Source organism: Eschrichtius robustus, chromosome 14 (assembly GCF_028021215.1).
Source record: "Eschrichtius robustus isolate mEscRob2 chromosome 14, mEscRob2.pri, whole genome shotgun sequence".
NCBI classification, from domain to species: Eukaryota; Metazoa; Chordata; class Mammalia; order Artiodactyla; family Eschrichtiidae; genus Eschrichtius; species Eschrichtius robustus.
The window spans coordinates 83,948,706-83,971,507 of NC_090837.1; the positions used below are offsets into that span (position 1 = coordinate 83,948,706).

A 22,802-nucleotide genomic window follows, 5' to 3' on the forward strand; every position below is an offset into this window, starting at 1 on the left:
CACTGTTGGGGGTGAATGCAGGTGACACAACTCATGGGAAGTTCAACGTTAGTGAGTAGATGAGCAGCTGGGCCTGGAGTCTCTCACTATTTAATGCCTAATTGGAACCTATTCCAGGATGTCTTAATGTTTCTGTTTCTAATGAGTTTGTAAACCCTTTAAAAAGTCCACAGATCTCATCGCCTCCTTTTTTGGTACTGGTTGCGCGTGGTCTGGAATACTTGATATGATTTCGTCTCTTCTGTTGTGAAATACACTTTCAGCATACTCGGAGATGTAGGTGAAAAGGGGGCAATGGCAGAAACGGAAAATGGGAGAATGAAACGATGAGAGTGTCTGGGAGATAAGCAGAGCTATTGATGTGAGCATGCTGTCATTTGCCTTTTTAAATGATGGTGAGTTTCCTGTGTGTGTATACGTTTGTGTGTGTGTGTTTATGTATGTATTTTTTTAAAGCACCCATCCAACCTGGATCCTAGCCATGCTTATGAAATATATGATAGGGCATACATTTTTCCCTTAATCTTTCTGAAACATTTTTAGAGAAAATTATGTAATAAAATGTTACGTCTCCTTTTTGTTTCTGTCTTCCTGCTTTACTGTGATGTTGATTATTAGTTAAGAATATGAAAATATTGTTTGCAATTAACTGTTTGCAGTTAATTGCCAGATGGTTTCACTTTCATTCTTTTAGCCTTAGAGTTCATCCTGCTGTCATTATGCCTGCGTTACTTAGGAATACGAAAAGGCCTTTAATTAATATGACTGTAAGAAGAGGAATAGATTTTTATCCTGAAACTCAATCTTTTAGCTATGGTGATGTTAACGCTGCCAAAATTATACCACCCTGGCAAGAGGTGAAAAAATCCGTTTCTCCTATCTTTTTGGCTTAGAACTTATTTGTGATTTGCTCAGGGTCTCAGAAGTGTATTTAAGTCAGTTGTGTATTCTGCACTACTCCTGGTCAGTTGTTGGTGAAGGATGGTTTCCCACTTGATTGTATGTTTGGCATCAGATTTGAACCCAAGGGTTGAAAGTCACATAAATTAGAGTTTGTATATTAATGCTTTGTGCAAGAAATGTACATCATTGCTGGTTTTAGGAGACTTATTTTTAATTTTGGCCCCTGAAATTGATATTTTATTAATATATTTATTCTTATAATTTAATTATAATTTAATATGTAAAATTTTAGAATATATTTTAATAATATATTTTATATATATATTTTATATATATATTTATAATTTAAATTATACATTTATTATCATTTTAGTATATTTTATTTATTCTATTAGTTTATAGTTTATATGGTTTTATAAAAGTCTTCTATGTGATTTAAAAACTTTAAATGTAAAAATGTCAAAGTTTTTAGTTCAAAGCATATTAAGACACACCTATTGATGATGTTGGTGAGTTGTGCTGATTTGGAAGGCGGGGTGACGAGATGACAGGGGTTGAGGACTTGCTGCCTGTGTGGTGAGCACCATTTTAATAAGTAGTGCACTTGTCCTTGAAGCAGGCTCTCAGGTGGACGTTGTTATGAATGCCATTTTACAGGCGAGGAATGGAACCGTAGGGAAGGTTGATTTATTACCCCAGGCTCTACAGCTTGTAAGCAGCAGGGGTAGGATTCCAATCCAGACTCCCCAGTGTAATGCCGAGCAGCTACTGTCTGCAGAGCAGGAAAGCTTGATTATTTCAGAAATAGCTTACTTTCGTCTCATTGGATCTTTCAATACCGATGTGGAACAGTTAGCAAATATGTGACTTTCCATCCATCATCACTTTAATTTAGGCATTTGGTCTTGATTGAAGTTGGTTATGTCATCCTTAAACGAGCATGTGTCTCTGGTTTAGGGAGAAGGTTGAGTGTAACAGTCTCAGATTCCTTAGCTGGGACCCGGGGCTTTCCTGGAGTGGTCGCAGTGACAGGAGGTGTCGTCAATTCATTGTGCGGGTCTTCCTGCGGGGTCTCGGGACGCTTGGGGTGGCTCCCCTTTCTTAGCGACTGCCTGCGTTGTGTTTGTGGCCGAGTGGACTGTAGCGTGAGTGGGCTTCCTGGGAGATAGGGGATCTTCCTGCAGAAAGAGAGCTCGGAAACCTGCAGAAATGCGTGCGGGAGTCCGCTGCCTGACGCTAGGAGTTACCTACAGCAGAGGCTCTCGGGAGGGTAGAATCAGGATCAGAGTTTCGGCTGATGGTCTGGGTCTGGGGGGTTGGCGCGTGGAGAGGCGGGTGGGACCTGGGTGGGGTCCACCATGGGTAGCTGCGACACCGTCACACTTACTCACACTCCCCCCCTCGATTCGTCCCTTGAAGTTCTGCTCTAAAGGAGTTGGTCGACCCTGCATGGTGAGTTGTTGAGAGTATTCACTAGTCACTTTTTACTGATGCCTAGCAGGGAGTGGGCACTGGAGAATAACTTCAATTTAGCAGTGAATATATCTTTCAAAATAGGTAGAAAGCAGCAGGTTTTTATCTTGGGCATTACCTTCCACTTAAAAAGTTTAGGGAATTCCCTGGCGGTCCAGTGGTTAGGACGCCGCGCTTTCCCTGCCGAGGGCCTGGGTTCAATCCCTGGTCAGGGAACTAAGTTCCTGCAAGCCGCCCAGTGCAGCCAAAAAAAAAAAAAAGTTTAATAATTACTTCTTTGATGTTAGTTTCTAATATATTTCAGTGAAACTATTTTAGCAGACCTATTTTTTTTTGAACCCTGAACAAGAACTTGGAAAGCCCCTGCCTTCCCGGTACAAGGCAATTCTGCCTTGTTTTACTGAACCGAAATACAGTTACAGATGTAGAGAAGGAGCTATGAGATTTGGCACTAAATTCAAAGAAGATGAAAGGACAAGTTGAGTGACCAGTTTCCACTTCTGAAATTTATGAGGGACAGAAAATGAAAAAAAAAAAAAAAAACCTTCAAGAAAGATTAATAAGTTCTTTTGAAAATGTGACTCAAATAAGACTATGAAATATTATTCCAAATTTTGTTTATAGCCAGAAGAGATTTTTTTTTTTCAGTTGCTTCAGAAGATTTGATCTTAGATGTAAAACATTTATATCTGCTCATATGTCCGTTGCAGCTATTTTAGGAGACATTTTTCTGTAAACTCACCAGAGGTTTCTGCAAACAAAGTTGAAGGACTTTAAAAATATATATATATATATATATATATATATATTTATTTTTAAAATAAATTTATTTATTTAATTAATTTATTTATTTTTGGCTGCGTTGGGTCTTCATTGCTGTGCGAGGGCTTTCTCTAGTTGCCGCGAGCGGGGGCTACATTTCGTTGTGGTGCGCGGGCTTCTCATTCGGTGGCTTCTCTTGTTGCAGAGCACGGGCTCTAGGCGCGTGGGCTTCAGTAGTTGTGGCACGCGGGCTCTAGAGCGCAGGCTCAGTAGTTGTGGCGCACGGGCTTAGTTGCTTCGCGGCATGTGGGATCTTCCCGGACCAGGGCTCGAACCCGTGTCCCCTGCATTGGCAGGCGGATTCTTAACCACTGTGCCACCAGGGAAGCCCTAAATAAATATTTATATATGCCCAGTTACATGGTCTAAAGGATAAGAATGGCTTTCTCTGTGAGCTCCTTTAGTGAACGTTTTCTGATTCACTGTAGGACATGGCATGTTACTGCACATTCCATTGGGTATTAAGTATAAAACCCCAAATTGAAAAATGTACAGGGAATTCCCTGGCAGTCCATTGGTTAGGACTTGGCGCTTTTACTGCCGTGGCCCGGGTTCAATCCGTGGTCGGGCAACTGAGATCCTGCAAGCTTCACAGCATGGCCAAAAAAAAAAAAAAAAAAAAGATGTACAATAAACATAATAACAAAGTAGTAGACAAATGTGTTAAGTCTCAGTCATCAGGTCAGTGAGGTTGCCTCTGAAAGTCTTGTAGGATTTAGGGGCTGGTGGAGCCAGGGTGGGAGCTGCTAGTGGTCCCAATATAGAGGGTCCCCAACAGAACCAATTGCCTTGCAGTCAGAACTCAAGAGATCAGACCCAGCAGCAGATAACACAGCTTAGTGGTAGATCCCCACACAACTGCCAGAGCATCTCTTGGGAATGCTGTCTGTCTGTCCCGGGTGGACCCTTGTGGGCTTGTCTAAGGTGGAGTCCCGAAGCCCTTGGTGTCTCACCTGGGCCTTTGCACACCTGCCCTGCCAGGCCTTGTGGTTCCAGCAAAAAGAGCTGCTTACGGTCCCTGCACACACACCACACTCTTCCTTGTCTTTGCCACTTCAGTTCCCTCTGCCTGGAAATCCCTGTCCTTGCCTCACTGCCTGGTTAACTCCCCGGTGGATCCAGCTCATCGTGGCTTGCAGCAGTGCCCCTGTGCCCGCGGGGCCCCTCTGTGTTCTTCCGCCTGCCTGTGACCACTGCAGTCGTAAACGGGACATCCACTCTTCATTATTTTTTTGTCTTCTTCAGCAGACTGTGATCTTCCCGCTACAGAGCAGGGAGATCCTGGTGAGTGAAAGTAGGAGCTCAGTTAACACTGTGGAATGAATCAGAGGGCCCTGGGCCCCATGCGGTGCTGGAGAACCAGGCTGTCTGGGCCTTCAGTGTGGCCAGGCCCAGGCTCTGGCTGGTTACTCTCACTCCTTTTTGTAAGTGTGGATGGCACCTGTATTTTTTTACCTGGCCGCCTGGCAGGTGCAAGCCTCTGGCCGAAAGGGGGTGGATCAGTGTGAACTCATTGAACTTAAAGCGCTGGTGCTGCCGACCAGCACAACGGTTTTTTGTTTTTTTTTTTTTTGTATTGGAGTATAGTTGATGTACAACGTTGTGTTAATTTCTGTTGTACAGCCAAGTGATTCAGTTATACATAGATATACATTCTTTTTCATATTCTTTTCCATTATGGTTTATCACAGGATGTTTAATATAGTTCCTTGCAGCGCAGCGTGTCTTTGCACTTGAAGTACAGCTTGGTGGTCCTCTGCCCTGAGAGCGTGCAGGCAGCACCTGGTCAGAGAGGGCTGCCTCCCGCCCCTGCAGGGACTGAGGTGTTCGCAGACGTTCGGGTGCCTGCAGTGCACGGCCCAGCAGGGCTGCTGTGATTTTGGAGACCGAGGAAGACTCTTTCTCCCTGGGCTCTTTCTGTTTATCTCTCGAGGTTTAGGAGATGGAGGCTCCCTGCATGCCGGGCTGGTGCTGTTGCCAGATGGGAGAAATACGAGACTTGGCCATCTCCGTCTGCTTTGGGTGAATGTACCAGGACTTGCTGGCCTAAGAACATTTGTTATTAAAAACATTGCCTGAAGCCGGGGACTTACTTCCCTCGCTGTCACCAATGAGCAGTTTTCCTCCTCTCCGCTTCCACTGCCCCAGACCCAGACTGAAGCCTCCCAGGGTCCCACCCCCTGTTCTCTGTCAAACCTCAGTCCCTTCCTGTGCCCCAGCGTCCCCTCCCTGCCCCTGGCATCCCCGGCAGGCAGATGTAGGTATAGATCCAATGGGCTGAGGCTGGGGGAGGAGAGTAGTTTCTTTTATGACCTGAGGTGTCCAGGTTTGCTCTGGGATTGGGTTTCTTCATTGAACCAGATCTGAAAATGGTGGTGAGGCTTTAGAATATTGGTACGGTATTGTGGTGTGATGTGAGGAAGCTTTTGTGTGCTTGCCCAGGAATGCAACATCCATTTGTAATCTCTTTAGGAAAATACGTTCCTGAGTCCAACTGGCAGACCAGATTTTTAACTTTTAAGAATTTAGCATCTGACTGTGGTGACCTACATGGGTGGGATGGAGCCGGGGGGGGGGGGGGAAGTCCATGAGGGGGGGAATATATGTATACATATAGCTGATTCACTTCGTTGTACAACAGAAACTAACACAACATTGTAAAGCAACTATACCCCAATAAAAAATTAAAATTAAAATTAAAAAAAAAAAAAGAATTCAGCACCCGATTCAGTAAGCTGATACTACCTTGAAGCCCAAAACAACCAGAAAATAATTTTACATCCCAAAGTAGGGGCATCAAAGAAAATACAAGGCCATCTTGGCTGTGGTTGACTTGGTAAGAATCATAAAGTAGATGGTTCTGGACGGTGACTCAGAGGTCACAGATTCCCACTCAGTGTTCACGCCGTAATCTAGATCCTGGTGGTGTGCGGGGCATGTTCTGAGCACTTCCTGTGAAAGGAAACCATTCTCCTCACTTTATAGTTATGACTTTTTTCTTTTTTTACCTGGATTGATTACTTACGTTGTTCAATAGATTTGGTTCTGAACGATTGAGACTTGGCTCTGTTTTCTATAGATTACGAGACAGGGATCTAAATCTGGGTTAGCAAACTGGTTCACAGGCCAGCCACCTGTTTTTGTAAATAATTTATTGAAACACAGCCACGCCCACTCATTTATTCGTCATTGTCTGTGGCTGCTTTTGCACTACAAGGCAGAGTTGAGTAGTTGCAGTAGAGACTTTATGGCCTGCAAAGCCTGAAATATTTACAATCTGGCCCTTTACACAAAAAGTCTGCCAACCTCTGGTCTAAATTTATACTCTGTATATATTTCCCCAAAACCACTCAGTTCCAATTTGTAGAAGCTTGGATGGTTTAGTGCTCAAAAATTATTTTTCTCGATGCTTTCACATGTATGAAGTTTGAGCTTCCTGTGCTGTGCTCATCTAAATACCTTTTGGTTTGTCTATTCTTAGATGTAGTGAGACTGGAAAATCTCACTAGTGTCCTAGATATTAGATTCTCTCAGAGAAGACTAGAATTTATGACCCACAGTATTCCAGATTTCGGAGGAAGGCTACTCTACTTATGTGCGTACAAGACCATTTTCTAAGAGAGCATAGGTGGCTTGGGTGAGCAGGTTTATTTCTTACGATTCACCATCCGTGACTGTAGGTAATATTCATATAGAGTGAAAGCTTTACAGTTTTGTGGGCAAATACTGACTATATCCAGATCTAACATGAATAGATGAATTAAATACTTAATGAAGCACTAATTTTTATTTATCCTGGTGAAAAGTTTCAAGAATTCTCACGATGCAAATTATACCTTTTATTTATTTAATACATATGCTAATGATACATGTTTCTTTAGTGAATTTCTTTTTTAATAATCAACTTACTGAGTTATAATTTATATGTAATCTTACTACATTTTTATTCTGTAGAAAAGCTAGTTTATTTTACAGGAGGCATGTATTAGACTATAGATTTTTCACCTGTTCAGGTTATCAGTCTATACTGTTTTGTTTTTAAAGTCTTTGGTGCCTCTGGGTACTTGTATATTATAGGAATAATGTACAGTTCTGAAACTATTTAGAACAGGCCATTCATTCATACTTAGGGAATGTTTAGCTTTACACCGTGTTTGTTCTTCCGTATGTATCTTTCTTTTATTCTATAAATATTTATCAAATTGCATAGCATTTGCTATGAGGGATCTCAGACAAAGTGTGAAATGTAATTCTTGCCCTTATAGATGCTTATAGTTGGGTAGAAAAAGAAAGGATAAATACTTTTAAAGCTAAAACTAGTTTGAGTTGGGTATGAAACAAGAGTCTTAGGAGCGTCACAAGGTGTTAACGTAATTAAATGCTAAGCGAAAGGTGCATTCAATTCAGATTTTAGCTCAGTACCTGTTGAGGCTCTGTGAATAAAGCGAGCAATAAAATACAGTCCAGCCTTAAAAGAAATCACAGGAGGATAGAGTGAAATTAAAAATTAAAATTGGGTTTGATACGTGGAAGAGAAGAATTAGACTTACATCTAAGGTACAGGGAAGCAGATTTGAGCGTCACTGTTTCATGGGGAATCGGCAGGGTGGGAGATGCCAGGGAAGGCTGCACAGAAGAAACGCTACGTCATACTATCCACAGAGGTATTTGGAGGATGCACAAGAGGAATTTGCCCTGTGTGCAGAGGAGTAGGAAGAGAATGGATATGTGGTACAAACCATCATGGCTTGCCAAGTGACTGCCAGCACGTATTACCAGAGTGTGATGTTCTAGGAAGGGGGTGATGGGAGGCTGGGACGGGTGAGGTAGGCAAGTCCAACGGCCTCATTCCCTGAAGCTACAGAGAACGCCAGGTGGGCTTTAGGGAGAGAAGGGACACATTGAGATGTGTGTTTCCAGAGGTTCACTCGTAGCTGTGTGGGATGTGGGCAAGAGAAGGAGAGGCAGGTGGCTGGAGAGATCGGGAAGGCCCACCAAGGACCTGAGAGCTGAGCTGGCTGGAGGGGGAAAGGGTGTGAATGCGCATCCAGGAGAGGGAAGGCTGTCTCAGAAGAGCAGGGAGGAATGTGTCATGGTCTTCAGAAGATGTGGATTTGAGAGGCTTTGAATGGAAGGTTTATAAAGTCCCAGGAGATGTAGTCAAAATGGTGGGTTGAGGATTAGATTGTGGACCGTCTCGAAAGCCAAGAAGTTTGGATTTTGCCTTACACATAAGGAGACGACGGTGCAGTGAAAACCCTGTTGCGTCTGATCTCAAATACTGTGTCGTCTCCCATTACAAAGGATGATCCTGTGTCCCCGCCCCCCCGTAAGGGCAGCCCATCCATCTGCACGCTCCATCCAGCCCCCTGTTGACCACTCGAGGGTGTCACAGCCACACTTGTCCGCTCTCTCCTGCATCTTTCTCAGCATCATAAAGCTCTGCCCTGGTGCCCTTATCCTAGCAAAGCAGCCTTCCCTCACCCCCCTTCCCTACTGCCATTTTTTCTCTCCCTCCGTTTATAATAAGTCTCCCTGGAATCGTTTTCTGTCCTTCTGTTCCCGGCTTCCTTCTCCTGTTTAGACTTTCGTCCCACCACACCACCAAAGCCACTCTTGCCAACCTCTCCAGTGCGTCCGTGTCCCTGAGTGCAGGGGGCTTGGCCTTCTCAGTTGGCGTCTTTGTTGACCTGCCTGAAGCACTCGTCTGCTCTGTCCTCCTGAAAGTGCTTTCTTTGCTGGGCCTCTTAAGCACTGTCTTCTCTTGGTTCTCATCCTGCCTCATCGATAGCTCTTCTTGGTCTTTATCATCTTACGAACGTTGATGTGTCCTTTGACTCTCAGACGGTTCTCATCCAGGCCCATGACTCAGAGTGGCATCTGTGTCCTAGGTGACTCACAGATCTATATCTGCAGCCAGACCTCTCCCCTGAGATCCGGACTTGACGCTAACCACCTATTTATTTAACATCTCTGCTTAGATCTCCAATGGGCTTCTCACACTTAACGTATCCAAAACGTAACACTTTTGATTCCTCTCCTTCCCTAATCCTGCTTCTCCCCTGTTTTCCCAACTAGTAACTTGTAACTCTGCTCCACCGATGACCAGGCCAAAGAATTTGGAGTGATGCTTGACCCTTCTTTTTCTCTTCTTTGTCACCTACATTCAGCCCAGCCATACATCTACCCTGGAGGTACATACCAAATCTAAGCACTTATCATCACCCTTTTTCCCCAAGCCCAGGGCACAGGATCTCTCCCCTGGAGCCTGTGCCCTGGCTCCCTGCTTCCACACTTGGCAGCCGGGGTGACCCATCTAAACTGTGTCGGTCATATTAGTCCTCTGCTCAAACCCTTCAGTGCCCCCTCCTCACAGTCATGGACGATCCGGAGCCCTCACCATGGTGTACAAGGCTCTGCTGTCTGCGCTCTGAGCTCCCCACCTGCCATCTCCAGCCCTCACTGCATAGAAAACCGCGGAAAGGATGTGATCGGGCAGTTCCCCAGGGAAGTATAAATGGCTCAGGAGTATGTGCCTAGATGTCCAACATCACTAGGCATTGAAGAGAAACAAAGAAAAGTGCAGTAGAATTTTTACCATTCACTTTGGCAGAGTTGAAGAATGTGACCTGGTGTTGAAGACTCCTGACGAGGAGACACCGACTTAGGTCACTGGTGTCCTTTTTGAGGACGGTTTGGCAAGAAGGGTCACAGAGCCTTAACATTTTTACAACTTCTAAACTAGAAAGTCTGTTTTTCAGAAATCTATCCAAAGGAAATAATTGGCTGACTATAGAAAATTTTATCTGGAAAAGTTGAAACAATCTAAATCATTAATAGAAGATAGTTAAATGGATTATGGTCCATTTATACAATAGAATACAATGATGGATTAAGAAGAATGTGGAATCATCAAATTATGTGTAGCTGTGTGTGCTTTACAAGCAAAAAATCAGGTGACAAATCAATATGTATAATATAGACTCATAAATACACGTGAATCCGTGTATCCAGAAAAGACATGGGCAGGATATATAGCTAGAAATTGATAGTGGTTACCTCAATAGGTGAGATTAGAAACAATCTCATTTTCTTTTATTTTGCAATAACCATTTGTTATTTTTATAATTGGCAACAATAAGAGAAAGAAAGTGAAGGCTGCAGCATCTAGATGCATCGTATTACTTCACTTTGATCTGGAAGCTGCCAGGCAGGAGTTCCTTCAGTTTCCCAGTCCCTTCTTCACGCGCCCACCACTGGCCGTGTAAACATTGCACCTGTTTACGGACGGAGCCTTACCTCCAGTCACACAGGAAGATGTGCTCTTCCTTCTGTGCGAGTCCCTGCCTGTCTCCCCACCTCTGTCCTCAGTGTCTTTGTTTTTTTAGAGGCTCTTATCAGGATTTAAACATGCCCGCGTCTCACCCATCTTCCAGAAACAAGCAGTGCTTGCTCTCTGGCCAGGACTTTATGGTAAATTTGTTATTCTGTGATCACTTTGTAGAACATGCTCATATTTTTCCAGTAGATAATTGTGTATTCAGTTATTTTTTGCTTTTATTCATTTACACAGTGAATGTTTACTGAGTGTTTTCTGTATGCTGAATGCCAGGGCTATAAGGATGAATGATCCGCAGCTTCTGTTTTCAGGGACCTTACAAGAGAGTGAAATTCCTCCTGAAATAAAAATAGAAAACCAAAAACAGAGTTCAGGGCTTTTCTTTGGAGGAAGAGGCACACCACATAAATAGGTATTTTATGTGTTAACTGAAAAAATTTTTACCTTAATACCATTGGTCATTAGAGAACTGCAAATTAAACCACAATGAAATACCACTAGCCACCCTTGATAATGGCTATAATAAAATAAAATAAAGTGGCAATATCAAATGCTGGAAAGGCTGGCAGAGCCATTGGAGCTCTTATCCATTGCTGGTGGAAAAACAGAGTACGGCCCTCTGGAGAACACTTTGACAGTTTCTTATGTCATTTACCATAGGACCCAGTAATCCCATTCCTAGGTATTTACCCAAGAGAAATAAGGTCATATGTTGACACCAAAACCTGTCCATGAATGTTTATAGTTTATACTGTAACTTTAATAATTTTCAAAAACTGGAAACAACCTAGAAGTCCTTCACCTGGTAAATGGATAAACAAACAGGGGTCTGTCCATACAACGGAACACTCGATGGAGCTGCCAATGCGTGATGCCGAGTGAGAGGTGCCAGGCTCACAAAACCACACACATTATACTCCATGGTCCCATGTACATGACAAATGGAAAAAGCAAAACTGTAGGATGGAAAACAGATCAGTGGTTTTCAAGAGTTGGGTGTAGGAAGGAGGGGTTGACTCTGAAGGGGCACGTGGGAATTTGGGGGGTGATCGAACTGTTGTTCTATATCTTGATTGTAGTGGCGGTTACTTAACTGTATCCGTTTCCCAAAACTCATTAAAAAGTGAATTTTACATTTCATAAATTAATACCTCAGTGAACCTGACCTAAGATCTTTTTGAGGCAACGGAAAAGAAACTTTTTTTTTATATGAGCTATATTCACATGGTTCAAAAATCCAAATGATATGAAGGAATGCAGTTAAAAGCCTCATTTCTACCCTTGCCACCCTTGAAGTTTCTCTATGCCAGTATCATCCTATATGCATCTGTGTTCTCATTTTTACCTCTTTTTAACACAGAACACAGCTTATTAATATAATTTTCTGCACCGGTTCCGTCTCCATTTAATTTATGTTACAGTTCTTTTCATATCAGTGCTTTGAGATCTTTCATTCTTTTCTACAGCTGCATGATAAGAATATTGTTTTGAGTGCATATCATTTATTTAACCATTCCTCCTTGGATGGACCCACATTTTTTCCCATCTTTTCCCCTTACACACAGTGCTGCAGTGAATAACCTTGTGTGTACAGTCAGTTCTGCTGTAACACCTGTGTTCAAAACACAGATTTGTTCCAATGTAGTTGATACATCAGGGAACAATTGAAGCATAATGTGAATTCTGAGTTTGCTCGTGTGATTCCATCCCTGAGAAACACTAGGTGAGCACAGAAAACTGTGCAACAGAGTTGTGTAGGAATACACCCGACACACTTGTGCACACACCTTCTGCCTTCACCAGTGACCTCATCTCCCCGTGGGCTGAGTCACACAGGTCCATACCTCCAATTTCAGATAACCCTCCTTACACCACAAAAACTCAAGCAAGCCCCCTGGCGCTCACTTCCACAAGCAAACTGAAGGTCTTTTTCAAGGAAAAGTGCCACATTTTTTGCAGCACCTAATAGGTGTTTCTTAACCATTTAACATGTGTAAATCCATGCTACTTTAGTTTTTATTAAATGAGTCATTGGCAGTTTTTGAATGTTATGCCCTGAACTTCATTGTTGCTGGAAGTCTTGTGGGTTTTGTTGCCTGATTCTGCATAGTTCAGTGATTCAGAGCACGTGTTCTATGTATGTTGTGTTACATCAGAACTGACTGTACCATGTGCAGGTTTATTTGTAGAATAGATTCCCAAGTGGAAGGGTCCAGGGTTTTAGGAGTTAAATTCTGAGGGATTGCTGCTGTGGTAGGCGTAAATTATGCAGTTGGTTTGGTTTTCCTTTTTCATAAAAACCGCTATGATAGAGCTGAAGGATGTGTGTCAGCGTGCTTTGGGAATAACTTCACTCCCGTTTAATCTTAAACTTGTGGCTGTTCCTGGGCGTGTGCTGGTCGTCAAGGAGGCCCTGTGCATGTTGGTGTGAGGCAGATATCTCGTGGAGGAGGGGATCTCAGAAGAGATGGAGATGAGTGGGTGTCTGGCCAGATGGGAGTGTGAAGTTGTGGCTTTTCTCCCTCTAACTTCTTCAGAGTCACCTGAAACTGAGGCCTTCAAGCCAAGAGACAGGAAGGGACTGGTTATCAGAATGGAAATGTCTGATTGTGAGAGCGCCCACATCCACCAAGTGCCATCCGAAAAGAATGGCTTTCAGAGGCATTTTAAATCCCAGAGCTCAGACCTGAGCCCAGGGCTGGGGCATTTAGAACAAAGGAGTTTGTTTGGTAAGAGCAGTTAATAATAATGCTTTCTTTCCTAAAGGACACAAAGATAAAAGAGTCAAAAATTGGAGATTAGGGAGAAAGTTTAGGAGGTGTACCCAAGTGTTTTACTTGATATTTTACTCAAGTTTTAGCAAAATTTTCAGACCCTGCGAGCTTATTAGTTCACTATTTCTTTAAAGAGTTCTATTTAAGAACAAAATAATTTATAATTCATAAATTTCTGATTTTAGTTAACTATAAAAAGTCCACTTAAGGCCCTGGTTCTGTTAATATCGATTTATGCAGCCTTGGAGCCAGCAGAAGTAAAGGACGTTAAAAGTCTTGAAAACAGAATGATGATAGACTTTTATACTTTCTTTCTTCCTTTTTTTTAAAAGTTAATTAATTATTTATTCATTTTTGGCTGTGTTGGGTCTTTGTTGCAGTGCGCGGGCTTCTCATTGAAGTGCCTCCTCTTGTTGCGGAGCATGAGCTCTAGGCGCGAGAGCTTCAGTAGTTGTGGCACCTGGGCTCAACTACGTAGCTGTGGCTCGTGGGCTCTAAAGCGCAGGCTCAGTAGTTGTGGCACACGGGCTTAGTTGCTCCGCGGGCAGTGGGATCTTCCTGGACCAGGGCTGGAACCCACGTCCCCTGTATCGGCGGGCGGATTCATAACCACTGCGCCACCAGGGAAGTCCTACACTTTCTTAATACTGTTTTTTCCCATGTTTGTTTGATTAAAAATTGCTTCCTGTGTCATAAAGTAGCAGTATGAACTATTATAATATTGAAGGTACAAGTTATGAAGATAAATTAGGCAAAGCACCTTTAAACAAGTTAGTATTTAAAATTTAGCAAAGAAGAAAGTCATTTGTCTTGTTAGGTATTGTGAACATGGCAGGTTTGATCTGGAAACTGGAGTTTAACTTGTAATTTTCTTGTCACCAGTGATTTTGAAACCTTGCCCTATTGTTTTGGGATTGCACAGTTCATTTCTGCATTTTTTTTTTCATAAGGATGTTGAAAAAGAGTATCTCATACATCGTCAACTCTTTTTGAAAATAGTAATTATTGATTTAGCTAAGCTGCTCTTCATTTATTTTATTATCTTCTGAGGATTTCTTTATTGATATTTCTCTCTTACAGTTTTGATTTGATATTAATATAACTACACTGTAACAAGAAGTAGAATATTAAAATCTTCACCATAATAGAAAATCCAGTCTGCATGTCTCTGAGGCCTCTGCCCTGTTCTGTGCTTAGAAAGGTGTACTTCCATTGTCTCCCTCCTTTATGATTATTTGCTACAACTGTCTTGCTTTTAGAAAGATGTCTTGTGTTTCAGCTCTCCCAGGTGATCTTAACATTGTCCATCTTATATGTACAAAATTCAACAGGAGTTAGGTATTTGTAGATGTTAAAAACCTTTATTGAAACATAGTAAAACTATTCATAACTGACTGTTTTTGACTTCAAGTTTTATTGTAAAAGAAACCTCTTATTCATTCTCTGGCTGCATATGCTAATAAAAGAGACTTAGGGATGGCCTATTTAATGTGATTGAAAATGTTTGTGAAGGAGAAGAGATAGGATATCTCAGGCACTAGTTGGTCACTTGCTTTGTTCTCTCTGTCTCTCTTTTTTTCCCCAGAGATGATCCTTACAGTCTGGGATTTATGATGTATATGCATATATCCCGGGGATATGCTTAGGAAAACAGTACAAGCAATGGTACGACTTTCATCTTTAACTTGGAGAAGGAACTTCCTCCTTTGCCTTTGTCTGGGTTCAAGACCGTTTCAACGTCCGCCGGACTGATTTGCTTTATTTAAAAGATAGTATTTTCCACTTTTAAAAAAATGAAACTTGGATATGTAACTTTATTATTACTAATAAAATAACACGTATTGAGGATTTCTCTGTGTCCCAAGCACTGTGCTAGCCCTTCAGCGGCCCCCTTCCCCCCAGCACCCTCTCTGAGGACAGCACTGCTGTGATCCCCACTTGACAGCTTGGGGAGTGGGTGTTTATGGAGGTTGGGACACTTTCCCCCATCACATGGTTCGTGAGTGGTGGAGAAAATGTGCCAGCCCACCTCTGGGGCTCCTCTCAGCCGCTTGAATAAATAGATTTGCTTACCAGCTTGAATAAGGATGCGTTTGTCAGGTGATTAATGTAAAAATAATTTTTAAAAAAAACTTATCATTTCTTTATCACTTAGGTCACAGTTGCTTGCTTATCTCTTCTTATTGCCAAAAATAGTAACACAGTTTCACGTCAGAACTTATTCCTTCTTCATCCCTATTTTTTACGAGGGCTGAGCCAAATTTGTTTCATTCATGAGGCTAACAGTTCTTTCTTGATTTCAGTTCCTTGTGATATGACATTACTTCCAGACTGCAGTACATATCATTCCCAAATAATTTGTCTTAAATATTAAGCCACTAATTTGACTTCAAAGGTTCCACATGGGAATCTGTTGAATTAACATTATGTCTTAGCCAAAGTGGGAAACTTTCACTTTGATTTTTATATATCTCTTGATCATGCTCTCTTGCTTTCTCAGTGTCCCTCCCCAGCACACACACACACACACACACACACGCGCATGCACACACACACACACACACACACACACACACACTCTCTCTCTCTACGTATACCAACAGGCAATATCCCCAAAGTGGTTTCAAACTTGTGTTCTTGAGATAACCAAATGGTATCATTTAAAACAAAAAGCATTCTTGGAAAACTCTTTCCTTATTTAAGGAATAATTAGTTATTAGTGGGAGAAGCTAAAATGTTTAAAATTAGCCAGAGATGTAATTTAAAATGGCATATTGGAGAAGGAAACCTGTTCTTTCTGGGTATAACAAGTTAAGTAATGGCTTTATTTGGTATCTGCTGAAGAATTGTTTCTCTGGGTTATCTGCTTTTTAAAAATAACGTCTCTTACGCAAAGAAAATTTGTGTAATGTTTTCTTTTCAGCTATCTGGGTGTTTGTGTTGAATCAAAATCATAAGTGTTTTTAAGGAAAAAAATAGTTCTTTAGTCTTATGATAAAATGTGTTCTCTAGAAATGAGCCCCTCCATGAATACTCCAGCCCTGCCCACCCTTTCTGTTACATTTTTTTTTAAATTGATTGATTGATTGATTGATTTTTGGCTGCATTGGGTCTTCATTGCTGCGTGCGGGCTGTTCTCTAGTTGCGTCGAGCAGGGGCCACTCTTCACTGCGGTGTGCGGGCTTCTCATTGCAGTGGCTTCTCTTATTGCAGAACACTGGCTCTAGGCGCGTGGGCTTCAGTAGTTGTGGCATGCGGGCTCTAGAGCGCAGGCAGGCTCAGTAGTTGTGGCGCACGAGCTTAGTTGCTCCGTGGCATGTGGGATCCTCCCAGACCAGGGCTCAAACCCGTGTCCCCTGCATTGGGAGGCAGATTCTCAACCACTGCGCCACCAGGGAAGTCCTCTGTTACATCTTTAAAATGTTCTAGTCTTGTCACTGTATTGCTAAACCAGTAGTGATACTTAGACTCTTACAAAAGAGTTTTTAATTTGTAAAGTGTTTCTGTTTTTGTTCTCTCAAGCGACTTTCTTTCTCTTTTCTCCTAATAAAGCAAATGAAGAAGCACCCCTGCCGCCAGTGTGACAAGTCTTTCAGCTCATCCCACAGCCTGTGCCGTCACAACCGGATCAAGCACAAAGGCATCAGGAAAGTTTATACCTGCTCGTAAGTCGTGATTTCTAATGTGGGAAGCACAGTGACAGCATTAGCCTGGAACTTCTCGAAGGTTTTTCCCATTTCACCATTAACTTTCCATTTTCCCATTCTCTGCTCCATGGTGTATGGATTTCCTTTCGGAATTGTATTTTGTTTTGACAGACCATTCTTGCTTGGTTTGTAACACTTAACAATATTAAAATAAAAAGGAGCAGTCCCTTGCCCACCCTTTGTATGTTCTTATCTGTTACCTTTGTTCTTTTTTTTTGGCCACACAGTTTGTGGGATCTTAGTTCCCCAGCCAGGGATTGAACCCGGGCCCTCAGCAGTGAAAGCGCAGAGTCCTAACCACTGTACTGCCAGGGAATTCCCACCTCTGTTCTTATCCATTATACAGAGCTAGGCATTTTAGGACTGAGAACTTTGGAGAAGGGGCTCGCGGCAGGTGGGTGCACGGGTGGATGAGATGCTCTTCGGTCTCTCACACACAGTGAGTCGGCAGTATCAGTAAGCCGGCTGGGCTGGTCGATCTACTCAGGGTTCAGGGCGGGCCCTGGTGGGGCCAGACATGGAGTCATCCTGGGCTGGACGTTTGCCCCTCGGCTGCAGTGCGTCCCTCATCTCAGCACACACTGTTGGTTAGAGACCAAATTCAAGGGACTGAGTGGGCCAACCCACTGAGTGGACAGTCCATGAGATTCTTCTTTGTATATGAAGGTCAGAGATTGGTATGTTATCATTAGTGAGAAAGCTTTCTCACCCACTCAGAACATGCCTGAAGTGAGGTGATACAACAGGGTTACGTACTTTAAGGCACTTCTCATAAAAGAGGACTAAACGACACAGAAGCCATATAGCCAGTGCGTGGCCGTGATGAAAGCAGGGCTCCGTGTACCATGTGGCTGAGGGAACGTGAGACAGTCAGCTGCCCGATCGCCAGGGCTTTGCTGTGTCTTGGTTAGTTAAGGAAAGTTTCTTGGGTAGGAAAACAGGGACCCTCCTTCCGTGAAATTGAAGCTGGGAGTGATTTGGTGAGATGAGAACATTCTGTAAATACAGTCTGTATGTTGAGACTGCATTGAAAGAATCAGTGAATTTAGGAGGAAACCCTGGGCTGAGAAAATGGAAAGGAAGGCTGGTGTGGATGGCACAGTCATTCCTCTAACAGGTGTGTTCATTTCCTCATGAAGTGCCTGTAAGGCAGTAAAATGCCAGGATTGTCCAGCTAATTTCGTTTGTTCTTTGGTGTCGGTGCTGGCTCCCACTGCTGCCCCATAGAGGGTCTCTAACATGAAATCATCAGAGTTTGGAGCCAATCATTATAAAATTCTTAGAAGCCTCTCTGAAGACAGCAAATTTGGTTCTGCATAAGCCATGAGGAACTTTCCATCCACCTTCGCTGCAGTGGTATTCTTGATGTCTGGCTTAGAGTATCTGTAATCACCATGGTCATTACCTTTGGTTTACCTGTTTTTGGCCTGTTTGATTAAGAAAACGATAAATTCATATCTTCTAAAGAAAGACTGTAATCATAGTTAACATAATTTTGCAGAAGCTGAAATGACAATTTAAATAATTGACCTGTTTTGGATATCTGTTCAGAGTTTTCTACATTTTAATCGACTGACTGAGCACATGTATTTGAGCGCTGCGGTTCTAACCACGCATATTGCATTTGTGCTTTGATGAGGAATTTGATGGGGAAGACAGTCTGTCTTGTCTGTGTTACGGCAGAGTGGACAGGAATTGTTAACACCAGCGTGAAGGAGTCAGGCAGGGACTTCCTTCCTATTAAAGCGTCTCATGACGTACATTCTGAGGGAACAGTCTGAGTCACTGGAAAGAAAACTTTTGAAATTTCATGTTCTCCATGTTAAAATTACAGCCATCTTGAATAACGAATTAAGTAATACTTTAACCAAACTCAGAAAATAAATACTCCATCTGACCCAAATTAGGCTGGTCCTGTAAGGACACAAAAACTGATAGAAAACTTTTAACAAAAGCTGCAAGAGTTTTTCTTTTTTCCACCAATTGGAAACTATGATTCATAGCAAAATTACTCTTTCGCTTTGGACCAGTGGTACTCATGCAGACGACCCTGGCCCCTCTGAGCGGGCTGTCGGCCGGCTGAGGGCTTTCAGCAGTGAATGTGCGCCTCAGTGAGTCCCTTTAAAGCAAGTAGCTTATTTCCTTGTCTTTTTCCTCACAGGCACTGCCCAGACTCCAGGCGTACCTTCACGAAACGGTTAATGCTGGAGAAACATATCCAACTCATGCACGGAATTAAGGATCCTGACTTGAAAGAAATGACAGAAGCCACCAATGAGGAGGAAACAGAAATAAAAGAAGATACCAAGGTCAGACACTGCATGTGTTCTCTTTACGGTGAAGTTGTGTTCACTTGCTTTTTCCTTTTTTTTTTTTTTTTTTGCATTTAAATTATTCTACGGTTACACAGTTTTAAAAATTCAGACTGTGCATAAAGCTTTAAAATAATAGGGACACGCTCTCTCTGCACTGATTCTGAGCTTTCATCTTGCTCCTAAAAGGTAACCTTTATTAAGTTTCTTCTGTATCCTTCCAGACACAACTTTAGGGATAGATCTACTTACATATAAAATTTTTAAAATTTTATGTTGACTCACAGACGTTGTCTCTTAGCCAGGGGATTGTATGAATCTAGACTCCTTTTCATTGGCAGTGTATTGGTTGTGAGAGGTACCTAATCAAAATTGATTCCATTTAGCTTCTCTTTGTACCGATAAAGGATTAAGATAAGATTCGTAGATAGTGCCTTATCAGTAGGTAGTGAACTTGAAGCAGACAACAGAACAGTATACTAACCTGAGTACACAGTGTGTGTGTCGCAAGTGCTGTTGCCGTAAAGCAGACACTTAGGAGACCTGCTGTCTTTGGCCCTGTGCTGCGTCTGGAACGTTCCTGGGTAAAAGCCTGTGTGTGCTTTCAAGGAGTTAATCGTTGAAATCAGACTACAAGTCAGACTCGTGTCGCATTAAATTGTAATCCTTTCCCTCAAGTGATGGGGAGGCGGGGGTGGAATTAAAGAATGTACGTGCAGGAGCAGCTTTAGGTCAAGGCGGAAAAGCAGGACGGCCGCGGAGCTGGGAGGAAGGGGTGTCCCCTCGGCTTGGAGTTTTAGAGAGTTGGAAGGGAGGGGATTTGATGAGGCCAGAGGGGAAGCAGTAGGAGGAAGGTGAGTGGGCAGGAAAGGGCGCTTAGGAGACCCGGTGAGGCTCAGGTGGCTCCATCTGAGTCTCGGGAAAAGCGCAAGTGCGGACATCTTCTCCTCCATGAGGTGCTTTTCAGTCCGCCCGCCCCCTGCCTCTCCTTGGCCTCATCTGCGCACTCACCTGGTCACCCTGCCCCGGCCCCCCTGGCCTGCCTCCTGGGCCCTTTTCCCCGTGTGGCCTCCTGACTCAGGCCGTCCTTGCCACACTGCATGCTGGCTCCTTCGTGGCTCTTTGTCACTCCATTGGCGCCTGCGTCCCACGAGGGCCGGGACCTGTCTGTCCTACTGAGCCGGCTGATGGAGGATGCCGGGTCATCCCGGGGCTGAGTCCACCTCTGTCGGGGGCTGGAAGGCACGACCCTTGGAATGTTCCTTACAGCTGGCGGCCGCGCAGCTGTGAGGAGCCCGCACCCCCCGCTGCCGGGACACGTTTCCCCGCAGCCCCGGAGCCCGCGAGCACCGACCGCCCGTCACCCGCCCAGAGACCGGTTTTCAGTGCGTCACCCGCTCTGTTTTTCTCTCCAAGGTTCCCAGTCCCAAGCGGAAGTTGGAAGAGCCCGTTTTAGAGTTCAGACCTCCCCGAGGAGCCATCACGCAGCCCCTGAAGAAGCTGAAGATCAACGTGTTCAAGGTGCACAAGTGCGCCGTGTGCGGCTTCACCACGGAGAACCTGCTGCAGTTCCACGAGCACATCCCGCAGCACAAGTCGGACGGCTCGTCCCACCAGTGCCGTGAGTGCGGCCTCTGCTACACGTCGCACGTCTCCCTGTCCCGGCACCTCTTCATCGTCCACAAACTGAAGGAGCCGCAGCCGGCGGCCAAGCAGAACGGGGCCGGCGAGGAGAGCCAGCAGGAGAACAAGCCCGGCCCGGAGGACGCGCCGGCCGACGGCCCCGTGTCGGACAGAACGTGCAAAGTGTGTGCAAAGACGTTCGAGACGGAAGCTGCCTTAAACGCCCACATGCGGACCCACGGCATGGCCTTCATCAAATCCAAAAGAGTGAGCTCGGCCGAGAAATAGCCGCGCACCCTTCCCGCAGAGAGTCCCGGTCCGCGTTGGAAGCAAAGAGACGGTTTTCTTAACAAGAAGTTGGCAGTTATCATAGAGTTAACAGTACTGTCTAGGCTGTTGCAATATATCCTCCTTCCACTCCCTTCTCCGCCTCCTCCTGTATATCCTCCCCGATTAAGTATTAAAACAGTATTTGAGTTGAAAAGAGTTTGTATATATTTAAATGAATAACTTTTTATACTCTTTGTTACATGTTTATATCAGTATTTAGTGGAAAATGTTTTGAAGATTTTTTTTTGTTTCGTTCTTGGTTTTTTTGTTTTTGTTTTTGTTTTTTAATTTGGGTTAGAATTTTTCTTTTTGTACTGTTTCTTTAAAACAGAGTTCTTAGTAACAGGGGCAGTTCCTGAATTCAAATAAACCATTTTGTATGTCACGGATTTGAATGGGTTAACTAATTACAGGCTACGATAATGCCTTTTTTAGTGTTTTTAATTTTTAGAATTCACTACATAAATCGTAGGTGATTGTAGGTCTCAAAAACACTAGGGACTTTTAAGTGTCTTAGCACTATCCTCAACGTGCCTGCTCCGCCAGGGAGTGCCGGCCCCGCCAGGACCGCGGCCCGGCGTGTGGCGTCTTCTCCAGGCCAAACTGTGTCGAAAGCAGCCTTGCAGGTCGCTTCTTTCCCAGTGGGGGGATGAAAACTTGGGCCAGAAATCCAGTAAGGAACGTGGATTAATTCCGTCTCAGAATGGGGAAGAAGGGGTATCCTAAAGGGAAAAAACGGGGGTGCGGGGTGGCTGGGGGCAGCGGTGGCTTTCTGGGCCGATTTGCAAGGCTGACTTCTAAAGAGCACAAGGAGATATAGCAGCGAAAGGGCTGGACTACTGTAAAAGTTACAAATACGTATTTAGACCAATAGATTTATATAGTCACGCTTTTGTCATGTAATTTATTAACTATTGCAAAGACACAACTAAAAATATCAAGTGTTTCTCTGGCTCTTGACAGGAAAAAAAAAAAAAAAAATCACAGTTGACTTAACCCTTTGCTGTCTAAAGAGTTGGCGTTTCCTGTTCAGGGTGCTACTGCCAAACGTCCTGGTACTTAGACTTGGGATGCACAACTTCCACCTTATTGATGCAGCAGCCGGCGTGTCGCAGTTGGCCGTTCGAGTCAGCACTGAGCCACATGGGTTTAGTTCAGCCATTTCAATAAGTATCTTTAACATCGGTAGTTCCGCTTTCTTAGTGCAGCCGAGGTACTCTTCTGTCCCTTCCAAACGTTTATAGTTCTCTGGGAGAGTTATACTTTTTGGTTTTGTGTTTTGTGTTTTCTTTTGCATTTTATATCTTGTATTTATCCCTAAACATGTTTTGTACTTTTTTTTTTTTTAAGAGAAGAAATTCTTTTGTGTATATATAGATATACTTGCATGATATACTGTAGTCGACGTTCAGTTCCTCAAAAGGTCTTGCTGCTGTCAGGTGTCATGCACTAACCATATCCATCCTAACTGTATTAAACACATTTCATATGTAAATAAACGTGGGACATTTGGCCCTTG

The 22,802-nt window shown here is 43.5% G+C and overlaps 1 protein-coding gene across 10 annotated transcripts in view; it reads left to right on the forward strand.

Annotated features, from left to right (window-relative positions):
* Positions 1 to 22,802, forward strand: part of ZNF532 (zinc finger protein 532) — a 107,999-nt gene extending 85,197 nt beyond the window's left edge. For all 10 annotated transcript variants that reach the window (XM_068562792.1, XM_068562789.1, XM_068562790.1 and 7 more), the window contains 3 exons: positions 16,864 to 16,976; positions 19,180 to 19,327; positions 20,747 to 22,802. In XM_068562792.1, coding sequence (XP_068418893.1) covers positions 16,864 to 16,976; positions 19,180 to 19,327; positions 20,747 to 21,241 — 756 coding nt within the window. In that variant the 3' untranslated portion in view covers positions 21,242 to 22,802. The remainder of the gene's footprint in view (positions 1 to 16,863; positions 16,977 to 19,179; positions 19,328 to 20,746) is intronic.